This window comes from Ovis aries, chromosome 5 (assembly GCF_016772045.2).
Source record: "Ovis aries strain OAR_USU_Benz2616 breed Rambouillet chromosome 5, ARS-UI_Ramb_v3.0, whole genome shotgun sequence".
NCBI classification, from domain to species: domain Eukaryota; kingdom Metazoa; phylum Chordata; class Mammalia; order Artiodactyla; family Bovidae; genus Ovis; species Ovis aries.
Genome location: NC_056058.1, coordinates 20,597,072 through 20,610,038, shown reverse-complemented (window position 1 = coordinate 20,610,038; position 12,967 = coordinate 20,597,072). Strand labels below are relative to the sequence as shown.

Sequence of the window (12,967 nt, the reverse complement as noted above, 5' to 3'; positions counted from 1 at the left end):
CTCAGGGCCGACTTCCAGTTCTGCAGCTCCGACACCGCTCCTCTGGAGAATGTGCGGAAGTCGAAGCTACCATTCAGCAAACGAGGAAGTTCCTACCCTGTCTTCCCTCCCTGTCTTCTAATAAAACGAGTCTCTTGTGGAAGGGGCCCGCCAAGAACCTACCCTAAGACGGACGCCCTGACATCAGCGTAGAGAAATAGCTTCGTGGCCTTGAGCAGGAGTGGGCAGTCGCCGAGTCTGCAGCCAGCTCAGAACTAAGCGCTGGTTGGCGAAGTCAGTCTGGACTACGTTCACATAACCAACGCTGAAGCCAGCCCTCCCTCCGCTCAACCCCTTCTCAGGAGTGTGCGCTTTTTACATTTTGTACACTAGTCTGTTTACCAACAGGCCGAATAATGCAAATGAACATTTATTAGCTAGTACCTTGGTAAGAAAAACATCTTTTCTCCAGGGCAGCCAGACATCTGTAGAGGCTGTTTCCACGTCACTGACAGAAGTCCAGAATCCATCCTTCTAACAATCCTATCTCAGCGCACAGATGGGCCGCACTAAGTCACAGTTTTCCTTGGAGTGTCATAATCATGTCCTTTCCACTGAATATAGTTTTTTTTTTTTAACAGTACTTATGGTTCACTAAGTAACTCTGATATAAGATTATGACGTTGTTCCCATTAATTTTTTAATGACATGGTAAGAAAATTTTAGAGTAACAAAAGGGAAAAGAGAGTTCAGGCTGCAACATTCACCATTTCGGGATCCAGTAATGATGGATGATGGTAAGGGGCTTTGTTTTCCGTTGATCATTCAGCTTGCCCAAACTTGGAAGTTTACAACATAATAATAGTTGAAGTTTACAACAACATAATTTCTTTTTTGAGTAGAAGGCAAAAACTTTATCACGGAAGTTACAGCTCAGCCACTCAAAATTTTCAGTTGGTCACAAATAACTGCAATAACCCACTTTCGTCATTCTTGTGTGTGTTTATTCTCTCAAAAATCTTACTAAGATCACAAAAGTTACCCCATTTTTCAAGCATGTTTCCAAAGCCACATCAGTTATTTTGAAAACAGAGAAAAGGAATTAAAAGTATGACAACCATGAGCTTGGACTTTTAAGGGCAAACATTTATATTTGTGTCTTTAATAGGCCGTTTCTAGTTAAATAACTTGGTTATTTCTGAACTTCAGTTTTCTTATCTGTAAAATGGGACTAGTGAAAGAACTTTTACTTTGGAATTTTCTGAGGATTTCATACATAGACTTCCCTGGTGGCTCAGACGGTAAAGCATCTAACTACAACGAGGGAGACCAGGGTTCAGTCCCTGGGTTGGGAAGATCTCCTCAAGAAGGAAATGGCAACCCACTCCAGTATTCTTGCCTAGAAAATCCCATGGACAAAGGAACCTGGTAGGCTACAGTCCATGGGGTTGCCGAGTTGGACATGACTGAGTGACTTAACTTTCTTTCTACATACATGAAATAATTTACGTGAACAATCTGCACAATCCAAGCACTCCTATTATTTCTTTTACCTCTAAGAAATGATTTCTCTAAAGCATAAATTCAAATTTGAAGAACTGGATAGGGTTTTTTCCATCTGCTGTTTTTTTCACCAGAACTATTCAGAAACACATTTAAGTATTCATGAAGATGTGGAGCAACAGGAACTCACACAAACTGCCAGTTAAGCATATATTGGGAAACCACTTAGAAAAAAGAAGTTATCTAGTAAAGCTGAAATTTAACATACCCTTTGACAGCAAGCCCACTCCTTGATGTTTGTCCTAAAGAACACCCAGAAAAGATGAACAGAAATGGTCACTGTTCGTATTAGCCAAAAATCTGAATAATCCACTTGTCCATCAACTATAGAATGGGTAAGTTGCTGTATATTCCTTCAATGGAATACCAGCCACAGAGCACAAGAATGAATCTCCAACATAATGCTCACAGGGGACAAAAAAAAGCAAAATATGGAGTATCACTACACAAAGTTCAAACACAAGCAAATCTGAAGAATACCACTTAGGGATGCATACAAAGAAGTAAAACTATAGAGAGAAGAGCAAGGAAATGTTCATGAAAGTCAGGTTGGAAGTCACAAAATGAGAAGGCAGAGTATTATGATCAGGATAGGGCACGTGGAGATGGGGTGGGGTGGGATTCTGGGTTACTGAAAAGGATTTATTTCTTCATCTAAGTGATGGTTACAATAGTGTATATTTATTCATCTCATACTTGACAAGGCAAATGAATTGTCTACAAAAATAATTATTAATATAGACTTTATTGTGATAAGACAGCAACAGTAAAAACAGTATATTAATATCCATAGTACACCCAGCTAAATTTGAGCATATTTTCAAAGTCTATAGTGTCCTTTACCATCCTGTATTATGCTTTGGTATGCTAAAAAAAAGTGAAGAGACAAGAGTGAGAGCTCTAATAACTATTTTCAGAGAAAAGCCAACCTCCAAGACAGGATTCACCAGTATTAACATACATCTCAAAGGAAAAAATAATGGTTCTTAAATTCTAGGTGCTTAAATCTTTAAAGATGGTTAAATATTGCTTCCCTGGTGTCTCAGTAGTAAGGAATGCGCCTGCCAATGCAGGAGATGGAAGGTTCAATCCGTGGATTCAAAAGATTCCCTTGAGAAGGAAATGGCCACCCACTCCAGTAGTCTTGCCTGGAAAAATCCCATGGACAGAGGAGCCTGGCAGGTTACAGTCCATGGGGTCGCAAAAGAGTCAGACACAACTTGGCATGGACAGCGGAGCCTGGCGGGCTACAATCGATGGGGTTGCAAGAGAGTCAGACACAACTTTGCTATGAAACAGAAACAAGTCTTTAAAAAAAGAAAAAGTAGCTTAACTCTTTACCCAATCTTAATTTTTGTCATATTTGGCACAACCTGACAGCTTAATATTTTTGTCTGTCTCAGCCACCTGCAGGAAATATGTAAACTTCATGAGAAACTTTGTTATTTACTGACTTATTCCTGGTACCCAGATCTGTGTCTAGCACGCAACAGGTGTTCAATCAATATCTGCTAAATGAATAGAACTATCTAAAGACTAAGTGATTAAGAGAAGATTTTGCTGTTAGAAAGATAGGAACTTGATTGCTCTCCTATGGAAAAGATATATGTCTGGCTAAGCAACTACTCTATTATGTAAGACTGAATGCATACACAATCATATTACCATCTTTGCAGAACAGCAGCAGACCAACAGAATCCCAGGGACGAGGGAGCCTGGTGGGCTGCCATCTATGGAGTCGCACAGAGTCGGATACGACTGAAGCGACTGAGCAGCAGCAGAAATGGCATAGGAAGTGAGATTTGGGGTTGCTGGGAGACTGAGTCACTACTACTGGGGAAATAAGAGCACTTGCTGGCCTAAATCCAGAAGGTCACTTTCTATCATTGAATAAGAATCTTTGAGGGTGGGGTCTAGAAATACTTTCCAAGCACTATCTAGATGTTTCTCATACGAAACCAGGTTTGAAAACTACTTTAAATTGTCTCAGGTTCTGGCTAGTCAGACCCATCTTATTAATTCCAACGTTGAAAGATACTGACTTCTGAGTGCTGAACCAAATGTGTGACACAAAAATGGCATCAAAAGTTTCTTGAGGATATAATAGTATCTTCCTTATATTTACATGAGACGTCAACAATGTTATTCCCTTTCAGAAAATTTAGGTATCACTGCTTTTATCAATAATCTTACTTTGAGTGCTGGGGTGAATATAAAGACATGTTTTGGAATCCTCCTTGATACAATGGTTACTTGGAAAGGAAGGCATCTCAAACCTCTTCAACTTAATATCCTCCTTAGAGTAAATACACATGTATCTATGGGAGGTCTAGTCAGATAGTGTTGACCTGGGCAGAGAGCTGTGTGCAACCTAATAAAGGAATCAGTCTAGGCTCCCACTTTTATGAAAAGTGGAGTTCCTTTTAAAGGAAAGGTTATAAGAGGACAAAGTCCTGGGGTGTGGGCAAGAAAGGAGCCTCTGACCCAAGCATATGTTTTAAGACCAAAAGTTCTCCTGGGGAAAAAAAAAAAAAAAAACAGATGGAAATTTCATCCACTTAAAAAATCTGTTTAAAATTTCTTTTAAAACTTTAAAAATCTTTGAAAAACTCTTTTGGATTGTCAGTATTTTCTTTGTTTAGGGAAGTTTAGAACAAACATAGTCAAGTCCACAATCTGAACTATAAAGCAACAACAGGAAGCACTACACTCTCCAACTTCCCTCTTTTCTATCTGCCTAAATCCTTCTCACTCAGAGTTACAATTCCCCAGCCCCCAGTGCACCTTCAGCTCATGTTTGGTTCCACTTGCCATCCCACCCCTACCTCCTACAATGGCAAAGACAAACAAAAGGAATCTCAGATAGCTTTACAACGCATTTGTCACCACATCCTAGTTGGAAGCATTCTGGTCTGAGATAGGAATTTAAAATAAGTAGTAATTTTAATTGGGCTTCCCTGGTGGATCACAGGTTAAAGCATCTGCCTGCATTGTGGGAGACCTGGGTTTGATCCCTGGGTCAGGAAGATTCCCCAGGTTTACATGGCGGCTTCTAGGTTTTAAGTAATTTTCAGTTGTTTTTATAAAAGCATTTAAAGAAATTTCCAATTTGTCATCATGAAGATTAGGTTAAATATAAGAATAGATCGTATTTTTTGGTTACTATATTTTAACTCAAAAGAATGTATGTTAAATTCTGCCCACAATAAAACAAATAGGGGCTATACAGGAAAGGCTGGACAGATTACCTAGCAACCATGCTGTGTATGCGCGAAGTCACTACAGTCATGTCCGACTCTTTGCAACCCCATGAACCATAGCCCACCAGGCTCCTCTGTCCATGGGGATTCTCCAGGCAAGGATACTGGAGTGGGTCGCCATGCCCTCCTCCACCTAGCAACATACCAACATTACTGAGTGTACCGTCAAGCATTGAGATAAATTCTTGATATTCATTATTTCATTTGATTCTTACCACCTCATAAGGTAGATTCAACTAAATTATCAATATAGAAATTTTGGATTAGAGAAGGACAAACTTAGAGGACATTTGAACAAGGTCCCTGCCTACAGGTGTCACACATGGGAAAAGAATCCAGATGGGCCGGCAACAGAGTCCACAATGTTACATATACCTTATTAAATGTGAAAAAAAGACCCAAGATCATCCATCAAATTGACATGTGTATTTATTGCACAAATATCCCCTAGAACTGGGAGGTTATTATAATACAGGCGTACATTTGAGAAATGTATACAGAACAAGGAACACGTATTTACATTTTACATCTCCCACCATCTAAATAACTTAGAGAAAGCAAAACAATCTCATAAGACATCTAGCAGAAGTAGGCATTGTATAAAATGTTTGTTTTTTTAAGTGATCATCCCCAGTGTATGCCAATTGCAACAAAATGAAATCTGTGCTACTATGTTTATTGCACTTAACATTGTCAAACTCAAAATTAAGACACATTAATAAAAGCCAGGAACATTTAAAATCAAAACAGTTAGTTTATATACAGGAAAAATTAGTTTTAAATCTATAATGTAAAAGATTCCTTTTTCATTTCCTGCTGCAACAAATAGGTTTTTAAAATGTGTACTACATATCTGTCTGTACCATAAGAAGTTGAAAAATTATTTTGAAAAGGCCAAAATTCTTTTCACATTCATCATAATGACTATACTTCAAAGAAGTAGCAGTTCATTGCTTGGGCTTTGTGTAATGAAAGAATAACTATAACAAACAGAGCAAAAATTACAGGATGGTAAATTGTAAAACTCAGGAATCCTGTAAGGATTAATGATTCTATACGAAGCTTAGTTTTAAGAATTACAGTAGCATGAGCCATCCATTTGTTGAAAACCAGATTTCCAAAATGGTAATTTATTACAGATTTCAAATAAATAGGACTGTGAATAGTTTGATGATTAATTTAAAAAATAAGACACAATAACAGACATTGTTTACCTGCTACGTATCCTGAACTATAATGAGAAAAAATGTAAGTGGCCCACATACAATCTTTTCCATATTCTGAATTCAGAAAAAGAGACTGATTCATAAAATTCAAAACAACAGACCAGATAATGTCTTTAATGAATAGACTAAAAAAACTATGCCAATGAAAATATATCTACAAACACTCTTTGACAGCAAGTCACCCATGGGAGAATCAGGCACTAAAACAGCTGACAGGATACAGGGGCCAAACTGCCTGCAGGCACACCAACTTCAGGTTTACATTCCATTAAAATAACCATTTCATCTCAGTCTAGCTGGAGATTAGAACAAGGTAAAATGTGACCCAATGCTATAAATTTGAGGTCAAAAACTAAATAAACCACAGAAATTTCCTTAATTACTGAAAATTTAAATAGCAAGAATGGATGCATTATACAGAAAAGATACTTAGTAACAGAATAAGCAAGTGGTTTTCAGTTTTAAGCTAATCAGCTGATTATGATGAAAATAGTTCATGAAAGCAGAAACCAGTTTCACTTCTTACATTAAGAGCATCTTAGACCAGATAAGTAAAGGATAAACTATTAATATAATGTAGTATTTCAAGTAAACTGAGGTAGTAGAGCATATTGAAAACTTTATCTACCCATCTTTCTATTTACATTACTTACAAGAGTTTGGTTCCATATTAGCCTTTCACACAAACAACCCTCCCCAGTATATACAAAAACAATTACAACTGAAAAGTTGAACTCTTTGAAAAAAAAATAGCTATTGGAAGGGAGGAGCTATTAGAGAAAAGAAAATTTTAAGAATTAATGAGTTTTGTTAGTGTAAATTGAATATTATGAAGCAGTGAAACAAATATTCAGTTCCTATGGGTTCAAGAAGGGCTTGATACCGAAAACCAAGGGCCTCGGCTACCTGAGCACTTTTAAAGAAAATAGTATTATTTCTGCCAATGCTTTGGTGCAATTTTTAATCCCAATTTTAATTTATTAAATTAGATGCAAATATGTAAATATTAACATTCATAAGAATTAGCTTATAAACAAAACAAATGGTATAAAGTAGTATTCTTATTTTGGGAATCTACATTCCTCAACCTTAAAAAAAGATTGGCTTTACTTATAGTTTAGGGTGTGTGAAACAGAAAAATCACCGGAAAGTAATATTTCAACACTATATACAATTACTACTAGTTGAAAATATATCTTTAAAAAGGCATGTTTACCAATCTTGTATTTCTACCTCTGGTTTTTTAAAAAATAGATACATATGTACACTTGGGTGGATAACATAACACAAATTTATATACTTTATTCTGAGTTTATTTTAATTAAAAGTTGTTTAAAATATTGAGAAATACTTAGAAATTAGCTATTTTGAATTGAAAAACAAACAAACAAAACCAAATAATCACAACTCTATAGATCTTTGTACCTTAGAAACAAAGAAAACTAGTGAAATGACTATTTCTGAGCCATTTAGTGAGATATCTGTTGCTACTTATGAGCTGTGGCAAGAATGTAGTGATCATAATCAAATTCTTCAACGTTACTCATTTTATAGAAACTTCTAAGTTACAATGTGGCTTCTTCGAATGCTTTTCCCCCAAATGCTTTTTTTAGTTTCACTTGGTTAAAAATCTACCACCAGCCAGAAGTCCAATTAAAATGAAAAAGTCATCCAATGGTGACACGATATGCACTGCAATGCAGAATACCAAGGTGACTGACTCATTCAGATGAAAGTCTGAAGGAGAAAGAACACTGCCATAAATGCATGTTGTGACTGTTTCCTTGGTTTCTACGTAACTTTTCACTGAAGTTAATTTCCAACAGCCTTTATGTTAGAGTAGTATCTGAGCAACATACGGGGAGTGAGTGCTTGCTACGGCAGCCAAGAGAGGAAGATCGCTGGATTCAATCCTAGAAAAAAAAAAATCTCAGTTCAGGTTTTTTGTGCCCAGTACATAAGTCCTACATGCAAAAGACTGCTACCTGTAAGATCACTATACATCTCCAATCAAGGACACTGGCCACCATGGTCAAAATGAAAAGGGGAAGAGAACTCAAGATAATGAAAATAAGAAATTTTTCCGTAAGTAAAAACCATAACCAAAGATTTTTTTAAAAAAGGAAACCTCTGAAATGCAACAGAAACGAAGTCTTAATGTAGAAAACCATCTCGGTGATCTGCTGATGGGCCATGCATCAGGAAAAGTGATGATGTCTATGAAATACTATATAATAACAGAATGATAGTATGCAGCCCTATTGTTCTGGATACGAATGTTTCTATAGTAAGATTTACTGGAAAGAAGTAATGGAAGCCTCTTAAAAGTATAATCTACCACAAATAATGTACAGGAAAAGAAAACTGGCCAATAAACATCAAAATAAGTTATGTAGACTCACTCATGGTTAGAGAATAAATCTGAATAAAATCAGATTTCATTTTTCAGCAAGTAGCTTAGCAAAAATTAAAGTTTGGTAATAAAAGTAGTAGGAAGAGTGTGCTTCCCACTGTTTGTGGGAATTTATTCTGGTACTTTCTGAATAGAATTTACTATTGCTTGTCAAAATAAATACCAAGATCTATCAACAATTTAATACACGTCCTTTAATTCAAAAATTCTACTTCAAATAATGTATCCTATATACTTTAAAGAATTATACTGATTCCAGCACTGATCTGTAATAGCAAACTACTGAAAATAATCTAAACACTATATAATGGAATGCAATATAGCCTTTAAAAATTATATAGACCAGTATGTGTGGGATGTGCTTAAATGAACATTCAAGATTCATTAAAAGGCAAGTTGCAGAATGGCAAATAGAGTACAAACGAATTTGTACTTTTAACCCTACACATTTAAAAATTCTAGAAGAAACAATCATTAACTGTGTTTGGATGAAAACATAAATTGTGGAAAAGATGATACAACTTACTTTTCACTTTATGCCAAAATGCATGTACACTGTATATACATTACCTTAAAAATTAGTTTAAACTTTTAAAAAATAAAAAGCTTCACACACACAGAATCATTTCCAATCTGGATGCTAAGGAATAACATTAATGAAAGAATTTAATCTGGTTTCAGACATACAGTAGTAGCTCAATACTGGCTGTTTCTCCCTTCATAAAAGCTAAAACTAGACAAAAGTTCCAGCTTGTTTTAATTTATTCAACCAGTATTTCAAGAAATAATTCATGCACCTGTGCACACACACACACACACACACACACACACACACACACACACACACATGAAAAGTGGGCAAAGAACACAGGGAAAGTGGCCACAGGACGTAATGAAAGGGGCTATACTATGACTCCCGCCAGCTTCCTCTCTGTCCTTCAGTTAGCGTTTTACATAACTGGCTTCTTCCCAGGAATAACTGCAGAGCATTAAGACATAATATATAAAAAATGGAGAAGGAACAATAAATACGTAGATAATATACCACCATCCACAGAGGGCCATTACTTCTTCAATTAGTTCATCTGGATGACAGGGCAAATGCTGGGAATGATGAGTTTATAATATATTTACTAAATAAAAATGAATATTCAACTTTTCTAATGCAAAAATTTATATTTTAATTCATTTCTATTAAACTATATTCTCAATCTAGTGAACTGCACAGGGACACTGCCTTTCACATCAGTCCAAGACAAGGTTCTGCTTTTATATTGTAGAGCACAACCCAGATGATAATACTGTACAGCTTCTAACAAGACAACAATTTAAAAAGAAAAAGGCAATTTTGGTGAATGTTCCTTGCCTAAATAAAGACAGTGCAATTAAAAAGCAAAGCCAGAGAAAATCAGGAACATACCCTAGAACCACTCCTAGCTCCTTGACATGAACACGCATCTGCCCCCTCAGGTACTCAGACAGCATTTTGCTCTTGAAGTACAGCTCCTGTAACCGATCTTCAAGATGCATTACACACTGCAGTTAGGAGGGAACCAAGAACAAGGTCAGAAAACACACAACTCAAAGTAATGGCAAATTCCAAAGCATTATACTTTGACAATTCTACTTAGCTATTCCAACATAATCTAAAATTTGGAGCATATTTTTAAAGCATGCAATTTTAGCTAAAGGAGTGTAAACTCACTAGCTTGTAGCAAAGATTCAGATTCTACAGAACTATTTTTTTAATGTGGTAAATTACATATAATATAAAGTTAACCATTTTACATATGAGTTACCATTTTAACTACTTTATACAACTGAGAGGCATTAAGTACATTCAAAAGGTTTCGCAACTTATCACCACCATCCATATCTAGAACTTTGAAAAATAAGTTTTTATTCCAAATTTGATAACTAAAACACTCTTATAAATTAATATACTTCAAATATATTTACATTAGAAGGCTGCATTCTCCTATGTAAAGCAAAAGAAAACATTTCCAGCAGCTCATAGAGAATGCTCTATAGGCCTCACTAGAAGAAATGTTTCTAGGCTGGAATATTAAAAACTAACACATATACATTTTGTTTCTTGTCAATTAACTTGCACAAGTCACTAAAATAAGTGTCTTTTTATGTGAATTGTTAGTATATATATATATGTATATATATATATATATATACGAAGAAAAAGCATGAGGGGTAGGTGCTAAAATACTAAATTCCTGCAGAGTATTTCTCTCGTATGAAAACTGGCTGCTGTTAAAGCTCCTAATAAAAACACATTTTCTTTTTCTTCAGGAAAAAAAAAACTGAATAGATTTCTTGGCACACATTCTTTTGTGGTGTATTTTTGGTAGTATTAATATAATACTCATGTAGACTGAAAATGCCTTAAGTGAAAAAGAAAATATCTATAAAACATATGTTAGCAATAGGATTCATACACACAAACTTGCCATATCACCTGTCAGGCACACAATTCAATGTTATTAAGTATATTCACAATGTTGTACACCATCATCACTATCCATTTCCAGAAGATTTTCATTATCCCAAACAGAAACTCTATACCCAGTATTCAATAGCCCTTTATGCCCTCCTTCCCCAACTCCTAGTAACCTATCTATTCTGTTTCTATGAACATGCCTATTCCAGACACCTTATGTTAGTGGCAGAGAAGGCAATGGCACCCCACTCCAGTACTCTTGCCTGGAAAATCCCATGGATGGAGGAGCCTGGTAGGCTGCAGTCCATGGGGTCGCTAAGAGTTGGATACGACTGAGCGACTTCACTTTCACTTTTCATTTTCATGCATTGGAGAAGGAAATGGCAACCCACTCCAGTGTTCTTGCCTGGAGAATCCCAAGGATGCGGGAGCCTGGTGGGCTGCCATCTCTGGGGTCGCACAGAGTTGGACACGACTAAAGTGACTCAGCAGTATGTAAGTGGACCACATAATATCTGTCCTTTTTTATTTTGCTTATTTCACTTAGCATAACGTTCCAACCCTGCTGTACCATGTATCAGAATTTCCTTCCGCTTTATAGCTGAAATATTCCATTCTGTGTATTATACATCATTTACTGGTGGACATGAGTCGTTTCCAATTTTGTCTACTGTAAGTAATACTGCTGTGAAAAACAGGGAACAACTGTTCGGCCCCTGCCTTCAGTTATTTTGATTATAAATATAGAAGCAGACCTGCTGGACCACATGACATTTAATACAATGTTAAACTTTTTGAGGAACTGCCAAACTGTTTCCACACCAGCTACACCATTTTACATTCCCACCAGCAATGCATAACAGTTCTGATTTCTCTGTATTCAATATTTGTTATTTTGGGGGTTTATTTGATCAAAACCATCCTTATGGGTGTGAAATGGTATCTCAATGTGGTTTTGATTTTCACTTTCCTAATAACTAATGGATGTTATTGAATACTTCTCATGTATTTACCGGCTATTTGTTTATCTTCTTTAGAGAAGTGTCTACTCAGGTCCTTTGCCTATTTTTTGACTTGTTTCTTTGCTGAGTTGTACGAGTTCTCTATGTATTCTGGATATCAATCTCTTTTCAGATGTATGATTAGTAAATATTTTCTCCTGTCCTGTCATTGTCTTTTCCCTCTGTTGATACACAAAAGTTTTTAGCTCGATGAAGTCCCAATTTATCTACTTTTCCTTTACTGTCTGTCCTTTTGATGCCACGTCCAAGGAATCACTGCTAACTCCAGTATCATGAAGATTATCCCCTATATTTTCTTTAGAGTTTTACAGTTTAATATTTAAATTTAGTTGGTTTTTTTAAGTTTAGATTTAAGTTAAAGTCCATTTTTATTAATGGCGTAAAGTAATGATTCAACTTCATTCTTTTGCATGTGGATATCCACTTTTCTCTAGGCTGGAATACTGGAGTGGGTAGCCTTTCCCTTCTCTAGGGACACGCACACATCCTGTTTTCTCAGTAGGATTTGCTGCAAAGACTCCTTTTCCCCTTTGAATAGTCTTGGCTTCCTTGTCAAAAATCGATTGACCATGTATGTTAGGGTTTATTTGGGGGAATACTATAATCAATTGGTCTATATGTCTGTCCTTATGATACTAACACACTGTTTTGATTACTGTCCCTTTATATAAAGTTTTAAAATTAGGAGGAGTAACTCCCCCAGTTTCATTCTTAGAGTCTTCCAAACAATGTGAAATGACTTTCATTTATTTATGTCTTTAATTTCTATCAGAGATGTTTTGTAGTTTTCAATGTAGAAGTATTTTGCCTCCTTGGTGAAATATATTCCTAAGTAATTTATTCTTTTAATGCTACTGTAATTGCTTTCTTCATTTCTTCTTCAAGACTGTTCATTCCTAGCATATGTGAATGCAACTATCTTTACATGCTGATTTATCTTACATCTTTGCTAAATCCATTTATTAACTCTATCAGAGTTTTTTGGTGGAATCTTAGTTTCCTACATATAAGATCATATCTGCAAACACAGATAGTTTTCTTTTTTTCCAATT

General features: G+C 35.9%; 1 protein-coding gene across 4 annotated transcripts in view; it reads right to left on the bottom strand.

Annotated features, from left to right (window-relative positions):
- Positions 1-5,213: 5,213 nt before the first annotated feature.
- The window catches only part of FNIP1 (folliculin interacting protein 1), a 122,424-nt gene continuing 114,670 nt past the window's right edge, over positions 5,214-12,967 (bottom strand). For 2 of the 4 annotated variants that reach the window (XM_027969957.2, XM_027969958.2), the window contains 2 exons: positions 9,862-9,977; positions 5,214-7,941 (listed from right to left, as the gene is read on the bottom strand). In XM_027969957.2, coding sequence (XP_027825758.2) covers positions 7,863-7,941; positions 9,862-9,977 — 195 coding nt within the window. In that variant the 3' untranslated portion in view covers positions 5,214-7,862. Of the gene's footprint in view, positions 9,978-12,967 lie in introns of all 4 variants that reach the window. The other 2 variants (XM_060415623.1, XM_060415624.1) reach the window with 1 other exon arrangement.